The sequence below is a fragment of the Mixophyes fleayi genome, chromosome 3, assembly GCF_038048845.1.
Source record: "Mixophyes fleayi isolate aMixFle1 chromosome 3, aMixFle1.hap1, whole genome shotgun sequence".
Lineage (NCBI taxonomy): Eukaryota > Metazoa > Chordata > Amphibia > Anura > Limnodynastidae > Mixophyes > Mixophyes fleayi.
In genome coordinates this window covers 20,271,988-20,297,999 of record NC_134404.1, presented here as the reverse complement: position 1 = coordinate 20,297,999, position 26,012 = coordinate 20,271,988, and the positions used below count along the sequence as shown (strand labels likewise).

The 26,012-nt window shown below is 43.7% G+C and overlaps 1 protein-coding gene across 2 annotated transcripts in view; it reads right to left on the bottom strand.

Annotated features, from left to right (window-relative positions):
* FZD3 (frizzled class receptor 3) overlaps nt 1-26,012 on the bottom strand; it is a 46,067-nt gene that overhangs the window by 7,994 nt on the left and 12,061 nt on the right. For both annotated transcript variants that reach the window (XM_075201179.1, XM_075201180.1), the window contains exons 3-4: nt 13,103-13,299; nt 9,439-10,456 (exon numbers count right to left, since the gene is read on the bottom strand). In XM_075201179.1, the coding sequence (XP_075057280.1) occupies nt 9,439-10,456; nt 13,103-13,299 (1,215 nt within the window). The remainder of the gene's footprint in view (nt 1-9,438; nt 10,457-13,102; nt 13,300-26,012) is intronic.

Here is a 26,012-nt window from a genome sequence, read left to right as displayed (position 1 = left end):
CTTGTTTATTGAAACATGCAGTGGTGTTGTCTATGCCCCTCCCCTGTGAACTTCCCATTCATATGAATAAGAAACTGGAGGTGTGGCATCGACAACACTGCTCTCTGGAAAAAGCCTGCTTTAGTAGGAGACAGGATCACTGGGTTGGACTGTTGAAGGCCGGTATATCTTGTAGTTTGTCCTACCTTAACGAACACCCTAATTTTTTAAGATTTGAATGGAGCTATTTTTTTTTTTTTTTAAGATCTCTGGAAACAGCGCCGTTCAGCATTCAGGCCGTGAGTGGTACTGCAGCCGAAAATTAAACGCTTGTCCCGCCCCGGGGCCATTAAGTCACAAGAGTGGATTGTCCCACAGCATAAATATAAAATCCTGCCTTCAGTGTTAATTAATCCGGGCTTCCTGAACATTTTCATTACTCACAATCAAGCAAAGTGACCTGGCTGTGAACTAGGCTTTTAGTGGAAGTCTTGCAATAAAAAAGCCATTGTCTGGTTGGCAGTTTCATCTTTGTCAGAGAGAACGATGAATGAAATGTTTTATTGAAGGAGGCCGAGGAGAGAAGTTCTGAATCTTATCTGGCTGTAACCAAACACTTGAAGAAAGTCTCTAATTTAAAGTTTTGCCAGCCCGCCCTTGTTCCTTTATCTGAGCTCCTCTCCAAAAACTTTGTGCCGCCACCTCCGGAGAGACGAGAGCGATCGTCTGAAGCCTGGAAATCAGCCCCACGTATCATATTCCAACAAGAGCCATCTACAGCAAAAACGGCTCCGCTAAACTGGAAATTCAGGTTCCAGGCTGACCTCCAATCTACCCAAGGAAACTCCAAGTCAGGGGCTGCAACACATGTCCTGTATTATGTACAACACAGCAGTGACTCAGGATAGATAGGCAATGGTTATGGTACACGGCCTCAAACTGCAATGTAGCACTGCAGAATGCAACTCCTTCTGCGGCCGTTGTGGAACTACTGGTCCCAGCACACCCTGCTAGCCTCCCTGCAGCCTGTAATTCCTCAGAAGCAGATGAGGCCTTCAAAAATCTGCATACAACCTTCACCATACATTTGTAAACCGAATGTACATGTGCCGTGATAGAACAATGGTTTATATAAGTTATCATAGAACGTTGGCGAAATCCCCGGAATTACAGAGTCACCCGGACATTCCAAGAATGTAGGAGAGTATGGCTAAACTTATTAACCCTTCACCTACAACAGGACATGGGCATGTGTCCTGCGTGATAGTCAGAGGGTCGGAGTACTCCTTGGTCTCACAAACGTGCATTCTTAATAATATTGTTGTGGTAATGGCGGAGAAAGAGGAGGGGGCCGATAATTGCTCTTCATCCTCTGCAGATACATTTGTTACTCTCTAAGGAGGACCCGTACATCAATCAGATCTATATGTCCCAGGAACTAATTGGAGGGAGGGGTTATTACATCCCTGAAGAAATTGCTAGTGATTTAATGCTTCCCAAGATGCAATTAGCATACAGAGAATCGGGGACGTACATCCAGTAAATCTACCTAAAAAGAGCATAAAATAATACGGGCAGATGTTTATTGATCAAGGGTCCCACTGTCACCTCACAACACTACAACCAGCTGATACACGTCCTTAGGATATAAGAAGCACCCTTAGGCAACAGATTAATAAATATGGCCTGAAATCTACCAAAGAAATCTCATGAAATTTCTCTAACCAAACCGTTCAAATGTTTCTGGGACTTTTACATCTGATTAACTGCAACATTTCTCATATATCACGTCATTGCATGAAATGTGTATTGTGACGGACGTGGTAAGTCAGTTTAATATAAAAATATAAAACGGTTTAATACAAAAACAGATTGTTCATCCAACAAAACCCAAAGGTATTGTGTACAATCAGAGTTCCTCAGCTCTGCAATCACTTCTGATCACGTCAGTGGGAGCTAAAGTCAGGGAGAGATGTGTCGGCTGGTTTCACTGATATTTATAGCTATGGTTTGAAGATACCCATACTTAAGGGTGTTTAAAAGGACAAAAATTACATAAAGAAAGAGGCGATTGGGTCACATGTCAGATTAATGATTTAGATACTGGAAGAAAACTGAATACACAGAGATCAGACAATGAAGGAGAAGATGTAATTAGATATGTTATATAAGAAAAATGTCACTTACCAGCACTCCTACGTTGCCTCATTAGGTTCTCTTGTTGGGGGCGGGCATTAATAACACTGCAAGAGGCGTTGTCAAAGCCCCTCCCAGTCCCACTTCAGCTTGCTATTGAAGCTCATAGGGGAGGAGCAATGACAACTCTGCTAACCGTTTCACAAAAGCACGCGAGTAACTCCTGCGGAGACCAGGTTGGATAAGGGGACACGTTCTCATATAACATCTCATCTAATTACACTCAAAGCCTCTTTTGTTTCGCGTGGAAGCATTTCTGAAGGGCACACCATCATGCATAAATAAACCTATCTGTCTATTGTGTACATTGAAGTTTCAATAAGGGGATTTTACTAAGAAAATGAAAATACGCACTGACCTGCAACAACCAATCAAATATCTGCTTTTATTGGGTAACTAGTACTGTGCGACAATCTGCTTCTATCTGTGTTGCTGCATTTTTTGCACAGCTAGTAATCCCGCCATTTAATACTAATTTCTTGACTTCCTAATACATCATTAATAGATAAAAAAAAAAAATCATTGACATGTACAGAAACAAAGCCGACATCTTATAAACGGTGTATGAAATACCAGCCCTCCAGGCCTCTGGGAAAATAATGCAAACTATTTTTATGGGGTGTAACCCCTAGCAACCAGGAATCAGCAAAACAGAGAGGTCAGACTAGTGAACGCGGATATCAGGCTGCTATATAGCCGATTACTGCTCAGCGCACAGTTGTGTTATATACACATCTACCAGACAATTGCTCTATACGTATACAGGATACGGACATTCCTGGAATATGTGGGTTCTGCACAAGTTATGTCTGTTTTACTTGCAGGAGAAATGTATTTAGATAAGATGTAATTGGTTTACCATTCCTGGGACAAGATCCCGGGGAGGGTTTGCACTGTGAACATATACAGTTTACAACAGAGTACACACTCCACTGCTCCACCGCACAGCGGCACCAATCTGTAATATATTTTGCGGTCAGCTTCCTCCCCAACATCTTACTTGATGAACAGTTTAACTGTGCGTTCACGCGGGCAGCCGGCCGCGCTGCCCCCTCCGCTTCAGCCGCGTTCTGTTTAACAGATGCAGCTCAAACAGGACTTTAAATAAAGGGCATTATTGATACCTGTGAGGTCGCAAGGACCGTCCACACAGCGACACAGGAACAACGCAGCTCAAAGCAGCATTATAGTATTTTTATTCCCATCTATGCTCCATCGAGCGTTCGCCTCGGTCGGCCGTGTGAACGGGTCCTCCAGATCCGATTATGGATCAGTGATCCCTGTTTAAACTTCTATTTCAGCTGCATTTGTGGGCAGCACGGTGGCTTAGTGGTTAGCACTTCTGCCTTACAGCACTGGGGTCATGAGTTCAATTCCCGACCATGGCCTTATCTGTGTGGAGTTTGTATGTTCTCTCCGTGTTTGCGTGGGTTTCCTCCGGGTGCTCCGGTTTCCTTCCACACTCCAAAAAACACATACTTGTAGGTTAATTGGCTGCTAACAAATTGACCCTAGTCTCTCTCTCTGTTTGTCTGTGTGTGTGTGTGTGTGTGTGTTAGGGAATTTAGACTGTAAGCTCCAATGGGGCAGGGACTGATGTGAGTGAGTTCTCTGTACAGCGCTGCGGAATCAGTGGCGCTATATAAATAAATGATGATGATAATGGTGATGATTTGTACAAGAGTGCACACAGGCTAATTAGGACGGACACCGGCCTTGTGCTGCAGATGTTAAGGTGTTTGTGTAACAAGATGTTTGCTTTCAAACATAGGAAAGAAAATCACCGATTAACGGCTATGGATACAGCACAGGCGCTAATTGCACCATTATTGCAATCTTATAGATCAAAAAAAAAAAAAAACAACAAAGAAATCTCATGGAATTTCTCTCACCGCCGCCGGCGTTACCAGACCTGCGAGATCATCTGCGTTAATGGCGGTAATGTACCGGCCTCTGTCACTGCAGAAAAACATCCCAACACCCATTAAGGTTTCCCAGACCGTAGTTACTGAGAGACCGTGGTCTTAAAGGGCCAGCGAGCGTTAACCCATTCATGACCACGGGCGTTTCACACCTTTTTCAAAGCAGACTAAGGGCTAGATTTACTAAACGGCGATTTAACGATTTGTTTACTCTATTTTTCCTTTCAGTAACAGCGTCTCTTCCAGCGAAGAAACTGAAACTGATGAAATGTTCCCGTCCGGGGCCCGTGGGACAGAACGGAGCGCAGAGGGTACTGGGATTGCAGACATTACATAGGAAGCCCCTTCTGGAACCAGGATGTCATTAGCCGCAGTCATTTATCTGACAGCGGTGAATAATAATAATCAGGTGACACGTCAATCTTCTACTCGTCAGCGTCACCAACAGGGACCTAACCCTTGTGTCCTGCAGCGTCATAATGCCCCGGAATAATTACATGGCGGAACTTACACCTGCGCCTTCCTAGAGGGACCCTGAGCTGTTAACTTCTTGCTGCTGGGTACAGGAGAATTAGAATTAACTGCACACCGCCCCTAGTAACAATGCCCTGAGCATTCAACTAATTACTGCCTTGCCATCATCATTAGCTATTTACTCCATCCTTGCCAATACTCCCGGAACGTCCGGGAGACTCCCAGAACGTCCGGGAGACTCCCAAATTCCGGGTAGGTCTCCCGGACGAGAGGACAATTCTCCCACATCTGGCCAGATTTTCAGTCTCAATGATGCGATTTACCAGGAATCGCAACATTTTAGCGGCTCCCCCGTGGAAAAATGTCGTAATTGTGTCATTCAGTCATGGGGAAGGGGTCAAAATGACGGGATACACCGACCCCCCCCCCCCCTCACACAGCAGCTCCTTTTGCCAACGTGAAAATTAGGATTCAAATTAATTTTTGGGATTGGCCGGATTTTTGTTGTAGCAAGAATTTGGTTTTCCACCAAAACCTAAAATAAGGATTTGATGCATCTCTATACGGATTATTTATAAATCAGCAGAATGTTTCTCTGGTCCAACTTACACAGAATCCAGGAATATACTCTAATTAGATGTACGCAATTCCTGCATATAGTAATAATAGAAACAGCATTCGTAATGTATGTTCTTAGAGATATCTCCGGCTACAGTTTTCCACTTTATACATCGCAATGGAACCAAAATGCTGACATCCTTAGGGGGGTATTCAATTGTCAGCGTTAACGGGAAAAAAAGAGCGCTCAAAAAATAGGTAATATTGCGCACGAAAAGCGTTAATACGGTAGTTTACTCGCGGAATTCTGAGCGGTGAGCTGAAATTCTGCGAGTAATTACCGTATTAACGCTAAGATTTTTTGAGCGCTCGTTTTTTTCCGTTAACGCTAACAATTGAATACCCCCCTTAGAGTGTCAGAGGGGACTTAGCCACAAATTGCTGACAATGGCGCGATGCACCAGGCTCATTGCTGTGATTATAGTGCAAAACACACCATAATTCATAATAAACGTGGAACACGAGACTTGTGAGGGAGTCAAAGAGCAGCGTGTACATCTGCTGGAGGAATGCTGTAATCTGTCATAACTCACTTTACAAGGCAGTTGTCAGAACAAGCGGAAAAGTCTTGTACATCCACTAATAATCTAGCACCAAAAATCATACCAAATCCATAGGCAAACCGAGGAGGGGGGGGGGTTCTATTTCCTGGAAACCCTCCTCTAAGCCTGGGGCACTGTATAATGGTGCTTGGACCCTGCCCCCGCTTCACACGGCTCTGCTTGAAAAGGGGGAGCTGCGTGCACCTAACAGTAGTGCACGCAGCATTGCCCATGTATATTATGGGGATAGGAAGAGTTGGAGAGCAGCCGAGCACTGCCTAAAATTATAGCCACGCCCCCATGCATGCTGGTCACGCCCACTGGCGGCGTGGTGTGGAAACCCCCCTCTACAAATCCTGCGTTTGCCCCTGAAATCAATTACACGCTTTAATATCGCACCTTATGTCAATCAAGCGCTTCGCAGAAGAATCCACGACTCTGTCACTAATATTATACGTCATAACCTCACTTCCGTAGGTTACATAACGTCACCCCATTATCTGATTTCATTTATCTCTAGAATATGTTTTAGATCCTCTCTTCTACCATCTACCATTTGTGGGCCACAGGGGGTAGCGAAGAGAGTCCTAACCGACCTTTGTGATGCTGCGTTGCCATCTCAGCTGGCAATCCTGCAAATAGTTATACATAAATAATTTTTGTGCGCCCATCTGTGGTGGTCAAACGGGAACATTTGTCCTAAATGTACGCTGCGTGGACCTGTGTTTTTCCACTTCATAAATGACCTTGGACTGGCCTTTGCCGGGGAGAAGTACAGGAAGATATAACCTGCGCCTTGTGGAACCAACCCACCAATGTTCTTCAAAGCGGTCACCAATCCTGCACCTTGTCTCTCGCCTTGATAGCGATACCCTCAGCCTGCAGCACTAGTTAATCTGTAATCTCCAACAATACACAGTTCCATCCGGCAGCACAATAATGTTTACTTAAGAGACATCAAACGAGAGCCTCCTCCGTGGTCTGTGCAGCTCTCTTTGAGGTGCTCTCGGGTCAGAATCGATCACGTACAGATGCCAGGAATCCACACTAGAAGGTATTAACTCTTCTCCGTCATGACCTTGACTGAAGTTGCTACAGAAGTCATGGTTCAGTGCAGAACTGACCGTATTCTCTTTTAAGTATGTTTATTAAATTACGGGGAAGCATATTATTTTTTATTAAACTGCAGCTGTCAGGAAATGCACCACTTGGGACAACATAATATCATTAAAAGCGGGCATTACACACTAGTTGTGGGTCAAAACGGAAAATACCTAGTTGTCATAGGGATATCATTTCGGGAGCCGTGGCCCCCAGGTTAAAAATGCCTGCGTTATAGTAATTAATAGTAACCTTTAGAGACAGATTGTTTCAGCTTTGCTGCAGTTCAGTGCTAGCGTCTGATTCAAGGATCGTGAAATAGCTCTGTCCTTGCCCAGCTCCGGACGTTAGGCCAATTAATTGCATAATGTCAAGTCTATGACTTGAGAAGCGGAAAGGGGGGAGGAAGGGCGGACTAATGGTTAGCAGCATGTTGGCTTAGTGGTTAGCACTTCTGCCGCACAGCACTGGGGTCATGAGTTCCATTCCCGACCATGGCCTTATGTGTGAGGAGTTTGTATGTTCTCCCTGCGTTTGCGTGGGTTTCATCCGGGTGCTCCGGTTTCCTCCCGCACTCCAAAAACATACTGGTACGTTAATTGGCTGCTATCAAAATTGACCCTAGTCTGTCTTTATGTCTGTGTGTGTGTATGTGTGTTAGGAAATTTAGACTGTAAGCTCCAATGGGGCAGGGACTGATGTGAGCGAGTTCTCTGTACAGCGTTGCGGAATCAGTGGCGCTATATAAATAAGTGATGATTATGATGACTGATGTAGGCAATCTGCAGTAAGGGCGTGCTGAATCAGATGCGGCAGGTTCAAGTCCTCCGTTTTCAGCCGTATGTTTTGTATCATCATCATCACCATTTATTTATATAGCGCCACTGATTCCACAGCGCTGTACAGAGAACTCATTCACATCTGTCCCTGCCCCATTGGAGCTTACAGTCTAAATTCCCTACTATAGACACACACTCACACACAGACAGACAGGTAGAGAATAGGGTCAATTTTGATAGCAGCCAATTAACCTACCAGTATGTTTTTGGAGTGTGGGAGGAAACCGGAGTAGCCGGAGGAAACCCACGCAAACACGAGGAGAACATACAAACTCCACACAGATAAGGCCATGGTCGGGAATTGAACTCATGACCCCAGTGCTGTGAGGCAGAAGTGCTAACCACTACGCCACCGTGCTGCCACGTATCCGGACGTGCACTTTTAAGGTACATATGCATCCGCGTATCCTGCAGTCTGCTCTGTCTACATACGGCAAGTACTGTGTAGGAATTGCGTACTTCCACCCAAATTCAAATTGAAACGTATCTTGAAATCCCCCTGGGTTTGAAACAAACTACGAACGCAATTCCGCTCAGGTTGAGAGATCTTTTTAAAAACGCAACTTCCGTGCAAGTTGCATTCGGACATCTATCAGGCCCTTAGTTTGTAAGCTCCACTTTGTTGAACATTGATAAACACCAAACCAGAAGTGGGCAAACTATGGCTCTCCTGCATTTGTGGGACGAATAGTCCAGGCAAACTCGAGGAGAGTCCACTGCATGATAAGACTGTTGTAGAATGCACGATGCCAAACTACATCCTTACCCAACCTTGTCCAGAAGTAATATCAAACAAAAATAAAGAGGTTTTATACGTTAATGATTACACAAAACGCACAAAAGACATAAAAATGTACGAGGGCTGTCTGACGAACGCTTCCAGTAAACACTCCGGGGTATTACCGCTACTGGCACAGGTACAATACACTCCTTTAATGTTCTGCATTAAGTGGATTTCCTTTACCAGGTTTATTTACTGAGCTCGGTGCTGAGTGACTTAAAAGCACAACGTGTAACCGTGACTGGTCGCAGGAAACCTTAACTTATCTCTTACCCTGCTCCGTGTGGGGACCGCGCCAGACCTGTTAGACGTTCATCGATTGTTCTAGACGCCGGTGAACGGACAGTGAAAATTAATGTGCTCATGTTGAGTTGGATGTATGTAAACTGTGAGGTTTTTTTGTGTGTTTCTTTTTACTAGTTTCAGAACCAGTGCTCTGTGCTCATGTGTATTATACGGCTAAAACACAATTTAGATCCAACTCACTATGACTCCCTAAAAGTGTAAGAAATACAAATGATGCATTAACTACACTGCACATGGAAAACGTGGATTGGAACAATGACCTGAAGAATCTCAAAGTAAATTTTACTATACAAACAAAGTTAGGTAATGCAGTAAAATGGGAACAGCATTTGTGTGACAGGCAACAGACTTAGCCAAACTGCAAACATCGGACTGGTTGTCTGTAGCACAACCTGACACAATGTAATAGATAAAGAAATAAATTGATGGTAGTAATTAACTTTGCAAACTATTATTATAAATGACATGGGGGGGGGGGGGGTGGAGACCATATAAACAAGTCCAGCAGGTAGTAGTCGTCAATCGTATACTAGCGCATCCGTAACCCTTAACCCGGTACTGCCTGGGCCAATCGACTTGCCAGAACCATATATCTAGCACTCAATAACCTGAAAAGCAAGCCAATTAATGTTGGTTAATTATTATTATTATTATTAATGCAACAAAGTATCAAACCTTACCTGGAAAGGGCACGGGATGTGGTATTCTCGGCACCGTTCCTGGATCCACGTGGTCTCCCACACCCCTCGGTAAGCCTGCTCGTAAAAATAGCAGCCAATGACCACCAAGAGGGGCACCAGGTACAGGACGCTAAACACACCAATGCGGATCATAAACTTGACCAGTTTGTCCTGGTTTTCCTTCTCCAACGGGATTTCTATCCGCACTCGGTTCAAGGAAATAATCCCGGCCAAGAGGAGAGACACGCCAACCACAACGTTCAGGCAGAGAGGAGCCAGGACAAAGTATCTCAACGCGTGGACATCGTACAGGCCCACAAAACACACTCCACTTATGTTGTCTCCTTCAATTTTGTTCATGGCGAGCAAGATGATGGTTAGAGTGCCAGGGATGCCCCAAGCGCTGGCATGAAACAATAGTGCTTTCTTCTCGATGGCTTCACTCCCCCATTTGGGAACAGCTGCCAAGAACCAGGTGATGGTGAGGATGACCCACCAAACGCTGCCGGCCATGGTGAAGAAGTAGAGGACCATGAAGAGCATGGTGCAGGCCTTGTTGTGAGATCCTTGGGTCACGCTGGAGGCCTTGTACTGGCCGGGACTGGCAGCGTTGCATGCCACGCGGTCCTCCAGCAGGAACCCGATGAAGAAGATCAATGACACCATCATGTAGCAGACGGCGTAGAAGATGATCGGCCTCTCCGGGTAGCGGAACCTCGTCACGTCAATAAGAAACGTCAAAAAGGTGAACAACGTGGCGGAGAGACATACGATGGATATCACACCAATGAAATATCGAGCGAAGGAGAGCTCTTCTCTCCGGAAGTACATGTGTGGGCAGGGCGGGGAACAGTCACGCACTCCCAGAAAAGAGTAACCAAAGTCGGGGTCAATTTTTAGCTCCCGGGGGCAGAAGAAGCCGTAGTCCCTTTGTACGGCTCGAGAGGTATCGTTTGTAGGATCCCTGTAGATACTGATGTCAACCATGCGGGGATAGGGCTCGTCACAATCCGGGAACCTACAATACAACAAAAAGTGTTAATAAGTCATCTCCAGTTTTTACTCCTAAAATTACAGAACCGGACCTGTGAGGTCCATAATTTGAATAATTACACTGATCATATTTTCGTACAAACTAACTATGTAATACCAACATCTCCCGCACCCCCCACTTTATATGCACATAGCTAGAACAATCACAAGGCTCACACGTGTCCCGATTTTCTCTGAGCCAACCCTGTTTTTTTCCCCATCCGGAATATTTTACTCACAATGCTTCCCATGCACCCATATTTACTTGAAAATTGGGGATAGGTTATATTATAAGTGTTTTAATTTATTTTTGGACCAAAAATGAAGTTATGGGGAGGGTTTTATGACCTGAACAAACTTCAGCTCATATTGACGACTCAACGCCGTTACTACGGACAGTGAGCGAGGAAGAATCCTAGTCTGCTTTAAAGACTGGAATAACAAATATTATAGACATGCGAGCATACATCTGAGGTAAAACGAGTTGCTGCGCACATTGACGGCAATAATGGTAGGAATCTCCGCTAATTTTTCTTGCGCCCCTCTATGGGGTGGGATACAAAATGGCGCCGGGTGTCTACGCGGACGTTCCCGAGACAGCTCTGGCCAAACCGAATCTCCCGCTAAGAATCAGTGTTATCACTGAGGTAATTTAAGAATTGATAGGCTGCATTTTCGTAAACACTGGTTAAACCCACAAAATGGCTGCCTCTCAGCACAGAGCATAGTAGCAAGAAGAACTGCGTTTTATAACATGCGTCCCTAATTTCAGATGCACAAGGCGGCTGCCTTCATCAAAACATTCCCAAATATACGTGCAGAAAAAGTTTAAAAGGGACATTTGTGCAAAAATTCTACTTTGTGGGGGAAATATTTTTTCTATGCACACTAGACTTCCTGTCTGTAAGAATACAGCGAGCCAGTGAGCCCCTAATGGAGAATTAGAGATAAGAAAAAGTGCACCGCGATATAAGTAGGGTAATTACAATGTTAAAGGCATCATTTTCTGTCACTAATTAGGAATCTGGAGACAAAGAAGATTATTTATAAAAGTGCCACGTTTTAAAATTCAGAAAAATTGCAGCTTCGGGGGAAAAACAAACATCTAACCAAATCATAATTTTATAAAAAAAGTTTGATAAAGTGAGAAATGAAGTCCACAGTCTGCAACGAGGATCTAAAATTAGACTTGAGTAAATACTGCCCAAGTGGGTTAGTGTGGTGGTAATTTGGTCAGATGGACCCCTTTGGTGCTTGCTGGTTAGGAAAAACAAACACGTCTTAGATCCACAATTCATGCTGCTTTGTATATAAAAATGTCAATAACCGTGTATTGCTGTGACCAGAACTGTCTTTGAAGTGGTAATAACCGTCAGCCATGTTTGCGGTGATTTATCTCGGATACTCTGACTACAAGCTCCACAGATCTGCTTTTACCGGCTGAACAATCTGCAACCGACCCCTGACCCTGTGTGCCCTTCATTTACAGGGACACTTTACAACCCCGTTACACCAGCATTAAGCTTTCAGACAGCCTGGGATAACAGGTGGTATCCTATTTCAGGCCTCACCAAAATAAAGGACAAAAAAAAATATCTAGAATTAACCATTTAGACAACCTGGGCCTGAATCGTTAAGGAAGGCGAATCCTGTTGTGTGCCGTATTTTGCCTTAAACTGCTCTACATCTGGATATACATGTATTTAATGTAAAAAAATATTTTAATGATTATACTCTTAACAGGCGGGAACGTTATATTGCACAAATACATGCAAGCGTGTTGCATATGTCTGCATACGGCAAGTGCCGTATAGGCAGCGCGTACCCGTATTCAAATAGAAACGTTTCTTTAGATCCACTTGTACTTTAAAAAAAACACAAGTTGCATTCCTTGATGAATCAGGCCCATTATGTTGTTTTTGCATTATTTATGTTGCCTGTACCTGCCGACTGGCTGTAATTTTGAGCGCCATAAAACAACAGAAATTCCAAAACATATTCTCATTACTTGGCGTCAGGCCGTTATATAATCACGGTAATGTTACAAAAATGTCAGGTTGGCCCGCGGACAGGAACTTTTATTGAGACTTTATAAATTTCATACTGTTTGTGGTTTGGAAAGAATCCACAGAGTATATTTTAGCACCATGACAAAAATGCATTCAGGCTTCTGAAGCACAGAAAGGAGATTGAAGGGGAAAGGTCACGACAGAAACAGTTTAATTTATAGTAACAGACTGTCTTCTCAGCTGTCTCCACCTCAACCTCCCAGCCCTCGCCATAAAAGTGCATTATTCCCAGAGCACTACAGTCCTAAATCATGATGCTTGTCACAAATGTCTGATACTGCTACTCCTAGGATACCCATGGTCTGCAAACATTGGTGGTGGCGGCCATTTTGTTTGCTTAACCAATATTTGTGACAATGCAGATTGTCAATTTGGTAGAAACCAGCGACAACAATGAGCAATTGGGGGCTTTTCACCCCCTCAGTGATGTCACTGGTCCCTGGCAATTTGATAGGCTGCCTGTTTTATGTATATTGGTTCGGTTCACAAAATGGCTGCCTCAGCAGAAACACTTGCTTGGTAAGTCATAAGAAAATGAAAAACAGTCATAATAAATCCTTTACCTGTTACATTCCATCTCCTCCGGCCACGACACGCCAAACATATCCATCAGCTGGTAACATTCGTTGTAGGCCCGCTGGCATAACCTGCGGCACGGGAGCGTGACCCGCCCGTACTCCATGCAGATGGGGGCATAGAGCGCGCACAGGAAGGGCCTGAACTCACTGGAGCATTCCAGGTTAACCATGGGGTGGAAAGGCTGAAAACACAAATAATATATTGTAGATGAGGCCGGCGTACACGTACAACACACTTTTAATACGATCAGTAAAGTACAGCATGAGTTAATTAATAACCCCAATCACAACGAGGATTGTTATCAGCAGTCATAAAATGTGGAGCCAGAAACAGCAGCACAACGGTGAATAAATTCATTAACACGTCTTGGATAGATTTAATTAACCTTGAATAATGTAAATCCCTTATACGCCATTGTGGGACAATCAAAAGGCGGTAACTACTGAAGGTGGACACGCCCGCTATGGCGGGGTATCGCTAAGTGACCAAAATAATGTACTTGGATAATGCAATATATGAGGAATATTGTCCTTCTATTGTGCTGCTCTATGCAATCTATATCCTCATACAGGTACTGGAGCCATGTGCAATGGGAAATCCTGTCCAGCTATGAAGGAGTTAACCCATTCCACCATCATTACACTAATAACGCAATTTCTGCAGCAGGGAATCACTGGCACGGAGGGAGGGGGTGCTTGTGGCCAGACAAAGACGCTTGAGATATTTTAGATAGAACAGGAAGACTTACAAACTTATATTCTGTTCTAAGACCCCCCTTGGTCCACCTCAGGCAAAAGGGAACATGGCAGGAGGAGTCTAAGGGATTGGTATACACGTCAGGGATGTACACTTGGCTTGGGGGAAAATAGGGTAAACCATTTATGCAAATAGTTTCACACAATCTTCTGGTAATAAAAAGTTAATAAAAAAAAAAAGGTAGTAGGAATCTATATAAAGTAATTATTACACTAGTTGTTGGAGACTGGCGTGCCAACTATGCTTTGTCGAAGCTCAGTAAATGCCCGATTTTAATATTTGTGTGTACTAGGCCTTAGTAAGCTTGTTTTCTTAACAGGTGTTTGTTTGTTTTTTTATTTTGTCCATCAGCCCCCATGGTGTACATTTAAATTTTTCATGCACGTTTGCATTACACAAATATTCTAATGGGTTCCCCTGATGTAAATGCCACCAGCCAAGGCTGGCAAAGCCTCTTTCTGGTTGTAGTAAAATTGGTGAACTACTTGCTTTTTATCCCCCAATTTTATGCTAGTACCAGGGAGGAGGGGGGCACTCCATTTTTTCTTTTAACAAGTATTGCCATTTTAAATCTAGTAATTTATGTCGACATTTTGACTGTGTCAGCTTTCTGAACATGTGGGCATTACGATTGTCGACCTCAGAACTGTAGACATTTTGGTGCAGATATTTTCGCAGGATATCTAGGCATTTGCTACTGTGTTTTTTCCAGTTGACTGGTAAACGAAGTCTGCAGACCACACTGGGGAGATGATATTAGGACAAGAATCTCACCTCAGCCCACACATGTATTTTTAGATGAACTGCTGCGTCTCCCCCTCAAAAACAGTGAGTGTGCATTAAATACACACCTACAGTTTAGAAAGTCAAATCACGGATATTTATAACTTGAATGCTTAACGTGATGTATTTTGGATGCCAGCAGAAGATTCTGTGTGGAATTGTTTTTAGTAATAAATACCATCAATTCTCTAGTGAGCGACGGCCTCTACTGGGCCTCATTCACAAAGCACAAAACCAACGTAAATTTCGCCAAAGTGCTTTAAATTATAATTAATATTTTGTTTATATCTAAAACGGTGCAGCGTGGGAACATACGGACTGTGTCTACGATAGGCGGCAACTGTGTGCGCAAAGGGCTTTATTACTGCGTCTGGTGAATCTATGCCAAAGTGCAGAATGGGTCCCACTCAAAATAAAAGGAAGAGACCCGCATCTCTGTGAGCCACCGTAAGGAACGCGCTCACCCCGCCCAATTCCTGCTCATATGTAAATCAAATGTACGCGGACTGATGAAAACCCAAGCCCCAAGCACATTTGCACTATGGAGTGGTAGTTTTACCCTTAGGAAATTACCTCCTATAAGTGAATCAAATTATCAGCATAAAATCTTTTATATATTAAGTCTTTAGCTGCATGTTCCCGGAGAGTACTTCTAGAACCCGCCTGCTCTCTCTGTCCAGATATAGAGAATAATTAGGACACGTCAACCTGCAAAATGGCGGCACAGTTTAACCCTTCCGCACTGAAGCAGACGTCCACATTAGTCCAGAAGAGTAAAACAACACATGCAATAAACTCCCCTGCTTTCAAAAACCCCAAAAGATGATTAATGAACCTATTTTGGCACCTGCGATCGGTATTCTACCTTCTACCATCCAAACTGGTCTTCAATGCCCTCATCGGACATGCTCAGTTACTGCCTTGTTGTCATCTGTTTCTGAGAGGACTTTAAAACAGCTGCTAATTTTTATTTTAAATTACAAAATGTATATATACCAAACAGAATTTAACAAAAAAAAATGGCACTGTAACCAATAGCAACCAGATTCTATCATCTTATCAGAATAGTTTAGAAAAGGACAGCCAGCCCCATTGGTTGCTATGGGATACAACAACTTTTTCCAATGCACCGTTTCCCCTCAATATCTTGTACATGAACAAGGATATTCTCTTAGAACTACGTGGGAGACGTGTTGAGAAACACGTCTGCAATACGGGAAGGAATGTTTCACTGCGTGAGATAAACCCGTGACGAGGACAAGTGCAGGTATTAGGAGGGAAGATCAGTTTCCAAAATAACGTCTCGGAGCCAAAAGCTGTCAATCAGGTGCCCTGGCTCCGATGCTAGGAAATACTAATAGCTTGGACAAGAGAATAAATAAAAATGTTCTATATGACCGCAAAGTACTCCAGGGACACTTAAAACAAGTCATCTAAAAGTTATTAAAGGCGTAGCAGTCTCCCCCAATTAGGGGGAGACCTTCTGGACTCCATCCGTTCACATCACTGGTGCATATAGCGAAGGTCCATACATAGTTCTGGCCATTAGGGGCTCATTAGTCTGCTCAGCAGATAATCACACATCTACGCAGACATGCCCCAAAATTATATTTACGATTTCGGAAACGGTGTCGTCTTGGGGCAATAATAAAGCACAATAGTCACCGGGGATTACTTACTGTCGTAGGTGTAAGCTTGTGCAATGCAGGTCCCCATAGCTACCAGTCATACTTACCACATGTCAGTAAGTTTACTGACAATTTGCAAAAAAGGCAAAATCAGCTTTTCACTTGTCAGTAAATAATTTTTTTTTAAAAAAAGCAGCAGTCAGTAAAAGTCTAATCCACTTCTGTCAACACAATAACACACACAGAAGTGCAACATGAGTGTTTTTTTTTTTTTTAGGATGAATAAGGTTGAAAACCTTTTATTTAAGATCTCAGATCCCCGTTCCGTCAGTAAAAATGTTAGCCGCCATTATGTTTTTATCAAATGTGTCTTTAACATATTTTCGATGGCTGACAATGTTGGAAACCCGATTTCGGGAGTCTAACGTGCACAAGGTCATACATCCCAAATAGTCCTGATTTTTGGATAGAGAAAGAGCGGGGCCCTTTTAGAAAGTAGGTTTGGATTGGCCCGAGCTTGCGCACGATTGGTTGACCTGGGCCGTGGTTTGGGTGGATTGTGGGCAGGGCTTGTGTGTTCTGTTTTAACTTTTTTCAACGTAGGCAAATATGGTGCCCTTCACGCAATGCTCACTCGTCGCCGTTTAAGGCATGGCCCAAGATGACCATCGTACGGCCACAGAGGGTTTAAAGTGACCCATCGTCTGCACACACCGTTGGTTGCCCATTAGGCCACTAGAAGCTAGCGATGGACCACTTTATAGCGGAGCAGATAAGGTGCAAATGGAGTCTACCACACCGAGAATGACACTAAACGTCACACACGTAATTATATTCATCGGCAGACGAGGAGAGCACCAAAAAATTATAAACTATAATGTCACCAGACCAGCATCACATATTTCATCCCAAACATGTCGCCTGGGAGGCCGTCCCAGGGGGTCGTCGATTGCTGAACGTGGGCCTGGTGAAAAGGATTTGGGAGGGGGGAGAACCGTTCAGGTACATGAGCAGCCGGTGAACTCAGACGGGGCGTGGGAGAACCACTGACTCACACTGAGAAAACATCTGCCCCCAAACTGAATGCACCGATTCGGAGAAAGTGGTGACACCAGCGAGGAAAGGTTAAATCCATTGTTTGTTTGCAGAAAAAGAATGTTGACAAGACAATATAAGTCATATAAATCACTGCGACCACATTACTGAGCTCCGGCTGCAGCCAGGAGACAGAGTGAGACGCAGACACCAAGTTACAGAAATGTTACCGGGATTCCAACACAGAATTCATCACAACAAGAAGATTGTCTACATATTACTGATGCTGCAGGTATAGGGAGTGCTGAGGGTGGTTTGCAGCATAGTACAATGAGTGGGCGCTGGTATCAGAGCCCACATAGTAATACAGGGCACAGTGACATACAGAAGCATGTACGGAATCTATACAGGATCATCATCATCAGCTATTTATATAGCGCCACTAATTCCGCAGCGCTGTACAGAGAACTCACTCACATCAGTCCCTGCACCATTGGGGCTTACAGTCTAAATTCCCTAACACACACACACACACACACACAGACAGACACAGACAGACAGACAGAGACTAAGGTCAATTTGATAGCAGCCAATTAACCTACCAGTATGTTTTTGGAGTGTGGGAGGAAACTGGAGCACCCAGAGGAAACCCATGCAAACATGGGGAGAACATACAAACTACACACAGAAAAGGCCATGGTCAGGTATTGAACTCATGACCCCAGTGCTGTGAGGCAGAAGTGCTAACCACTGAGCCACCGTGCTGCCCATAATGATGGACAAGCTTGTGCCCGTCAGTGATATAATTGTCAGCCCACAAGCAACAAGAAGCTGAGATTGTGGAGGTTGAGAAGCTGAGGGTCTGATCAGGGGAGCGAGCGGGCCCTCCAGGGGAACAAGCGGAAAGGGCCCTCAAGCCTCCAGTGGAGCGAGCGGAAAGGGCCCTCCAGCCTTCAGGCTATAAGAGGGTAACGTACATGAAGTATAAGTGAAATATAACTGCAGTCTCAGACCGGACACCTCGATCTCTGCCATGTCATGATATGTGACACGCTGGGTAACCACTGCCACATAAACCAACCTGGAATATAAACATTCCCCGTATACTTTATAGACCAGAGGAACTATCGTTCCTGCTTCTTTCTATGTGCGAAGACCACAACAGCTCTGTCCATGTAATGCTGGGACCACCCTGTAATTTTCGCCCTTCTGACAAAGTTCACCAAGTTCTTCACACTTAAAGTGGAAGATCCAGAGTACGTGCGAAAACTGTAACTCCTTCAGCCTCTCATGCCCTATACAGCAAAACTGCAGATAACTTAATGCAGATATATAGATTTAGTGCAACGTGATCAGAGAAAACAATTAATATTATGACATGAAAACCCTGGCAGCAGAGGGAGAGCGGTTCAGACAGCCCACAACGCGTGAGACTTCTGACAGAGATATTCAACCTTTGTGCTGGAACAGTTCATCCACACAAGAACCTGTCCCAAAATACACGACCCCCCCCCCCCCCCCCCTGCAAATCACAATTCCAGTGCAAATACTGGTTTAAACTATTATATTTCAAAACACTATCTAATGACCACACATCATAATAGGGGGACAATGATTTCCTTGTCAAGCATAAAACAGGGGGGAAAACGCACCCCGCGAAAAAGCCGTGAGGCGACATTTTGTGTTTCGACGCCTCAAACTTGTCCGCTTTTGTTTCAGGGAAAATGGAAGCAGGCGACGCTGGACAAAACAGAAGGACGGCTTTCTAGTCAAAATTTTTTGGCTGCAGACTGGTACAAAGATGAGGGACATGGATCCTGCCCGGAGTGTTCAAATTTAAATTAACAGGGCCCTTTGTCCTCCGCTCATGCTCCCCCTCCTCTTACAGTTCCATCCCCAGTAGCCATGGGAACCCCCCCCTGCTGCCGCCCCTTCAAGCGTTGCGACGGGGCCAAGCTTAACGAGGGGTGTGAAAAGGGTACCAACTCAAAGGCCAGATTTGCCTCCTTAGAATCCGAATGCCAACTTTTGTCGGGCTACAAAAGGCTCCGCAGCCATGGAAACCATTTTGTTTGTGAAAAGATTTTGTGCACAATGGGATCTCGTTCAGGAGTAACACCGAGCTGTGGTGTCTCAGTCAGATGCTGGGACTGTGGAAGTTTTAGAATAAAAAAAAAAAACAAAAAACACAACAACCACTAAAATCACAGTAATATATAAAATCAGTGAAAAGAAACAGCGGTGAACTAATGACACAAAAAAACAAATCACAAAAAAAATAAAAAAATAAAAGCTAAAAAAAAGAAATAAAAATGTACACAAGAAATCAGACACCAAATAAAATTACAAAATTATATAATATATAATTTTATAATATAATAAAGCGCTACGGAATATGTTGGCGCTATATAAATAAATGTTGATGAATAATTATATATATATATATATATATATATATATATATATATATATATATATATATATATATATATATATCTATCTATCTATCTATCTATCTATCTATCTATCTATCTATCTATCTATCTATCTATCTATCTATCTATCTATATATCTATCTATCTATCTATCTATCTATCTATCTATATAAACACACACACACACACACACACACCACACCATAATTGGCAAGATTGCAAAATGGACACATAAGTTCGTTAACCCTTTCACTAATTGTGATGTTCCAATGGGAGGTTACGAACCCTTCCCCCTCCTCACCCCCCCTGGAGAGGAAACACTGAACACATGAATGGACTATTTTTGTGAATCACGCACCCCCAATGCCTTTCACTGATAGTTACATCCATTGTGAATCCAAAAATCCAAAAAGTATTTTAGATGTGTAAAACGTAGGTGTGTGATTGGTCCTCAATGTTTATATTAAAAGATAAAACAGGAAAAATTATGCAATATTTTAACAAAGGGCCCTTTCCGACAAAGCTCGCTCCAAACCGATTTGGAACACTCGGTACAATATCACGGAGTTCTATGGGAGCGCTCATTAAGTACATAACACACTATTCCGTTGGGAGGTTTGAGCGCTCTGTTAAAAACCGGGAACAGAGTATATACGTTTTGGCTGTTTATCAATGCTGGTGTATAAATGTATATTTTGCACCTAATTATATAGATTTTTGGACGATTTACCAATACTTGCGTCAAATTTCTTTAACACTGCAGTGCACGGATGTTCTTAAATCCTCAGCACAGGGTGTTCCCAGGTTTAACGTTACAGTATAATTGTATTACTTTGTGTGGGGTAAATCGTTATATTAATACATCCCCTTTGTTTATAAAAATACACTGTAATATCTAACTCTCCACTTACCCCTCAGGTCCTCAGTAACTGCACCTGAAACTACACGAGTATTATTCTGTAGTTACAGATACAAATATTTGCTTATTAACCGGAATGTCACAACATAAATAACTGCAAGCACGGAACGCTGTCTCTAATGCAAATAAAATATGTTATTCAGTCACGCACAGAGGGTGACGCTGAACGCCTGATTTGCCAGTTCCCAACCTGGTGAAAAGGTTAATATTTGCTCAGTGTGTTGCTTTAAAAAAACATTACACACAGCGTATGAAAAAAAAGTACTTAAGTGATGTGTTAAAATAAATAAATCTTCAGAAGGTTCACAGTAGTTTTTCTGAGCACATATTCCCCAAATAAGATTCTTCTTTTTAAACCCGCAGCGTGAAAAATGATTGCGCTATCCGCCATGTTGACACATAGATCATTCTTAGACAAAAGGATTGTTGTAAATGTCTTACTTTGCGGAGAGGTAAGAGGTCAGGGCAGAGGGGAACAGGTTCTGAGAAGCATTTTTAAGCAGTATGTTATTTTTTTCTTTCAGATAGGCTTAAAAAAAAATAATCTAGTGAACGCACAAATAATAATTTCTTAATAACAAAATGTTGACATTGGAGCTGACGTAGCTGAAGTCGCTATAGGGTTAAAGCTTCACAATTCCCGCAGAGGATGCTGGGAATTGTAGTTCCACCACACCTGGCCTAAAACTGCTCCTCTATATGATCTAAATTGTGTTCCTGTCTCGCCTCTCAGCTCCATTTAATGGTTCGCAAAACCAAAATTAATTTCTTTGGGACCAAAATTTAAACACCCCCTCCTTCCCCCCACCCTCCCAAAACGGTGATACTGGATTGGTCGGAGGCAGCGTCCACAAATAACAGGACTTTAAATGACTGACATTTTATTAATATTTGGAATAGATGTTTCCCGAACAACATTGCAGGAATTGACCTACGCAGTCCTTTCCCTAATGGCCACCCATACGGCACGGCCTTGAGCCCCAAGATACATCGGCTACTTATTACTCGGCCAAGTTGATCATCAACATCGTCAGCATTTATTTATATAGCGCCAACATATTCTGTAGCGCTTTACAATTGGGGACAAACACAGTAAATAAACAAACTGGGTAAAACAGACAAAGAGGTGAGAGGGCCCCTGCTCGCAAGCTTACAATCTATGGGACAGTGGGAGTTTGACACATGAGGTTAAGTCTACATTTTGCATTTTGGCCCAGCCAGTCTGCAAAGGTAAAAGTGACTCATAAGCTTAATGATCCCGTCACACAACAATGTTAGTCAGAGGGTTGTTGTCTTGTGTGAATTGTGTAATGGGTGGTAATAGGGTAATGTAGTGAGGTTAAGAGGGTGGTTGAGGAATATTATAAGCTTGTCTGAATAGGTAGGTTTTCAGAGAACACTTGAAAGTTTGTAGACCAGAGGAGAGTCTTATTGTGCGAGGGAAAGAATTCCATAGAGTGGGTGCAGCCCGAAAAAAGTCCTGTAACCGGGAATGGGAGGATGTAATGAGGGTGGATGAGAAACGCAGATATTGTGCAGAACGGAGTTGCAGAGTTGGTAGATATTTTGAGACAAGAGAGGAGATGTATGTTGGTGCAGCTTTGTTGATGGCCTTGTAGGTTAGTAAGAGTATTTTATATTGGATTCTGTAGAAAACAGGCAGCCAGTGTAGAGACATACAGAGTGGGAAACGCTGAGCGTGTAGCCCAAAAATATCAGTTTTGGCTGCAATAAAAAGATCATCTGTCTGTAAATCGATCGGATTTACAAACGAAGGACGTCTGCAACATCCAGCGTGTCAACGAGGAAGCGGGTTAGACATAAAGAATTATATGGCAGTGTGTAACTGTCCATCATCCTGGTTTGTTCCAAAGCCTCCTACACAACAAAAAAAGAGGCTAAAGTGACCATGCGGCCAATTTGTCTGTCTGGTGTGTAAGAGAGGGGTTACAATGCAGCTCTAATCTCACGATCCTTAAATGAGAGTTATTGGGAGATATTTAAAATGCTTCCTACTGAGGAGCCAGACTGGGGTTGAGGTTTCCAGACGTAGAGCAGGTTTGGGTGGTTTCTACCTCAGAGACGGTCGGACCTCTGATGTCTGGGACGGCTCTCGGGGCCGGGAGCAGTCTGCCCGGGTATCAGTCACCAGATCACGATCTTATCAGTGCCTGAGGCACACGTGTAATAACCAACACACTCAGGACGACGACGTAACACACAGCAGGTGATTCTGTACACAAGGTGCTTAGTAATTATACTAATTGGGGTGGTAGGAAGAGTATCATCAGTAATACCACTATTTAGGCTGCTTTATGCTTGCAGGCTTGGGGTTCTCGATCCATCAGCACCTCTCATCCCCGTAGATGGAGATACAAGTCAAATAAGTAAAGAAGAAAACTTTAAAGTTACATTACATCCAATAGGAATTTAAGAAGACGTAAGAAAAGAAAATGGGGTAAGAGGACTATCTAATGCAGTGTTGGCTAACCTGTGACACTCCAGGTGTTGTGAAACTACAAGTCCCAGCATACCCTTCCAGCAATAAGCTGCTATACATTGACAAGGCATGCTGGGACTTGTAGTTTCACAACACCTGGAGTGTCACAGGTTAGCCAACACTGATCTAATGCAATACTCAGAATCCCAAACCGGCTGCTTTTTCATAGTTGCCAACTGTCCCTACTTTCCAGAGACAGACTTAGTGGTCTATTTATCGTAGGGCAAAAAAAATGGGCGTTATGGGCTCCTATTTGCATTATTGATATATGTTCGGGTTACACAAATGAAACTACAAGTCCCAGCATAACCGACATGACATAGGTAAATATTCTGCGGCTTTCTGTGTGCTGTGGAACCACAAGTCTCAGCAGAACAGAGCCTTGGCAGAAACTTAATAAAATTGCCAGGGTCCCCAAGTATCAGTGTGTTATTGTTCTGGGACCCCCAAAATGCAGACCCTCCAACGAAGTCTCTTCCACCCAGTACATGCTCTGATCCTGGACTGCAAACTTCATTTTCTATTGTAATTATCTGTGCTCAGTTATAACTTATTGACTTTTAAAAGAAATGACTGCACAGTACAGTACGGCACTATCTGTTCCTGCACTACGGACTTTTTTAGGTTAATATTTATGTAAAATGAGCATTTTAAATGCAAACCAAAAACTATGTTCAGCAAACACGTCATGCTGGTGCTTGTAGTACCCCAACGGAGCGACGTGCTACGTTATCCCAGCAATAAACTGTCCTTGGAAATGACATTCAAATGTTGACAACTATGGTGGAGCCGGTCGTGTTGGAGGGTCAGCCAATGTGCCACTGTTTTGGGACCTCAAAATAAGGAGGTGCCCAACAGAATACAAAGCATCTATATTGGACAACCAGGGGACCCCAACAACAGATTTATGGGACCCTACTTGGGATGCCCACAGGTTGTGCACCTCTAGGGTTAGAGTGTATCTGCTCTGCTAAATTTATTTTCATTTTTTTGCAGTTTTAAAGCGGTGCCCAGTGGTTATAGCAAAGCAATAATCCCACGTGTACGTCTGTGAGGTACAGGACTGACCCTGGAGATTAGTTTTGTTCTCCGGAAAAGATCTGTGATAATTACGGGTTTGTTAACATGAAACGACGTTCTACAAAGCAGGTGCAGTAACTACACCTATTCCTTACACTAATTGCTGGTACTTCAGTGTACAAAGACGGGAGTGATATAAACTCCGTGACCTCTGTTCAGTAAGACGGAGCCATCGTTACAAATACCACCGCCAACCAGGGGCTGGATGGTACATTGTATCCCACAGGGCGAGACTCCGCTCAGAAGCCTATTAGGAGCATTTTAAAGAAAGAAAAAAAATGCAGATAGCCCAGAGACCCAGCTAAGTTAGCCCCAAAATGGGACCGGCCCAGGGGGGCAAATAAACCCCCTGCCCAGCCAGACCCTGCTGCCAACAGTCCCTTATTTTCAGGCTCAGCGGAGGAAGCCATTTTGTGGGTGGATATTCATTAGACTAAGTCACTAGGAACCAGCGACTGTGGCTCAGCGGAGGAAGCCATTTTGTGGGCCGATATTCATTAGACTAGGTCACTAGGAACCAGCGACTGAGGCACAGCGGAGGAAGCCATTTTGTGGGCCGATATTCATTAGACTAAGTCACTAGGAACCAGCGACTGTGGCACAGCGGAGGAAGCCATTTTGTGGGTGGATATTCATTAGACTAGGTCACTAGGAACCAGCGACTGAGGCACAGCGGAGGAAGTCATTTTGTGGGTGGATATTCATTAGACTAGGTCACCAGGAACCAGCGACTGAGGCACAGCGGAGGAAGCCATTTTGTAGGCCAATGTTCATTAGACTAGGTCACTAGGAACCAGCGACTGAGGCACAGCGGAGGAAGTCATTTTGTGGGTGGATATTCATTAGACTAGGTCACCAGGAACCAGCGACTGAGGCACAGCGGAGGAAGCCATTTTGTAGGCCAATGTTCATTAGACTAGGTCACTAGGAACCAGCGACTGAGGCACAGCGGAGGAAGCCATTTCGTGGGCTTGATCTGGTTACAAACACGGCCGTCTATGTTCTTATCTTCTGTGTTGTATAACTTAAAACGAGTATTAAATTCCAATAGAAATACTGAATTGGTTGATCATCCGACCGACAAACTACTTAAAGCCCAAACTATACTTTTTTTTTTCCCAAAAAAATGAAATAAAATAGCAAAGTTCGATTTTACGCGACATATTAAAAATTTAATATTGATTATAGATTTCCGTTAAAAGAATAATAGGATTGGTGGCAGGGGTGTTAATTCACATATAGATGAAACTTCCAGGTAGCCGACACTTAGTTGTGCAGCGAGTGAGGCACCTCAGGGGTTACGTCCGCCCTCTCTCTGCTGGATATCGGTTCAGCTGTAGGGATGTTACTGGAAGTATTGATCAGATGGGGACAATGAAGTGACTTATTGAATCAGTGAATGGCGGGGAGGGGGCACAAAGCCCATTTTCCCACCTCATTGAAAGCTCCGCACAATGACACAGAGACCTCTGTCTAAGCCCAGCAGGGCAGTAAGCTCCATCCATCCTGGGGGGGGCAGACCACAAAAGGCTCTCACTGATCCCCTCACAAGCAGCCCTTTCACCAGGAGGAAAACGCACGGATTTATACCACTCTCTCCTAAAGACGGGGAGGGGGGCCAACATAGCCCGATCCCATTCATCCCACTGCTACATGAAGAGATTAGGAACAGATATATCACCCTCTTTCCTGATCGATGAATATTTCTAGGAGAAATTTAAATCCTTAGGGGTGAGGATTAATTTGCCGGTGATTATG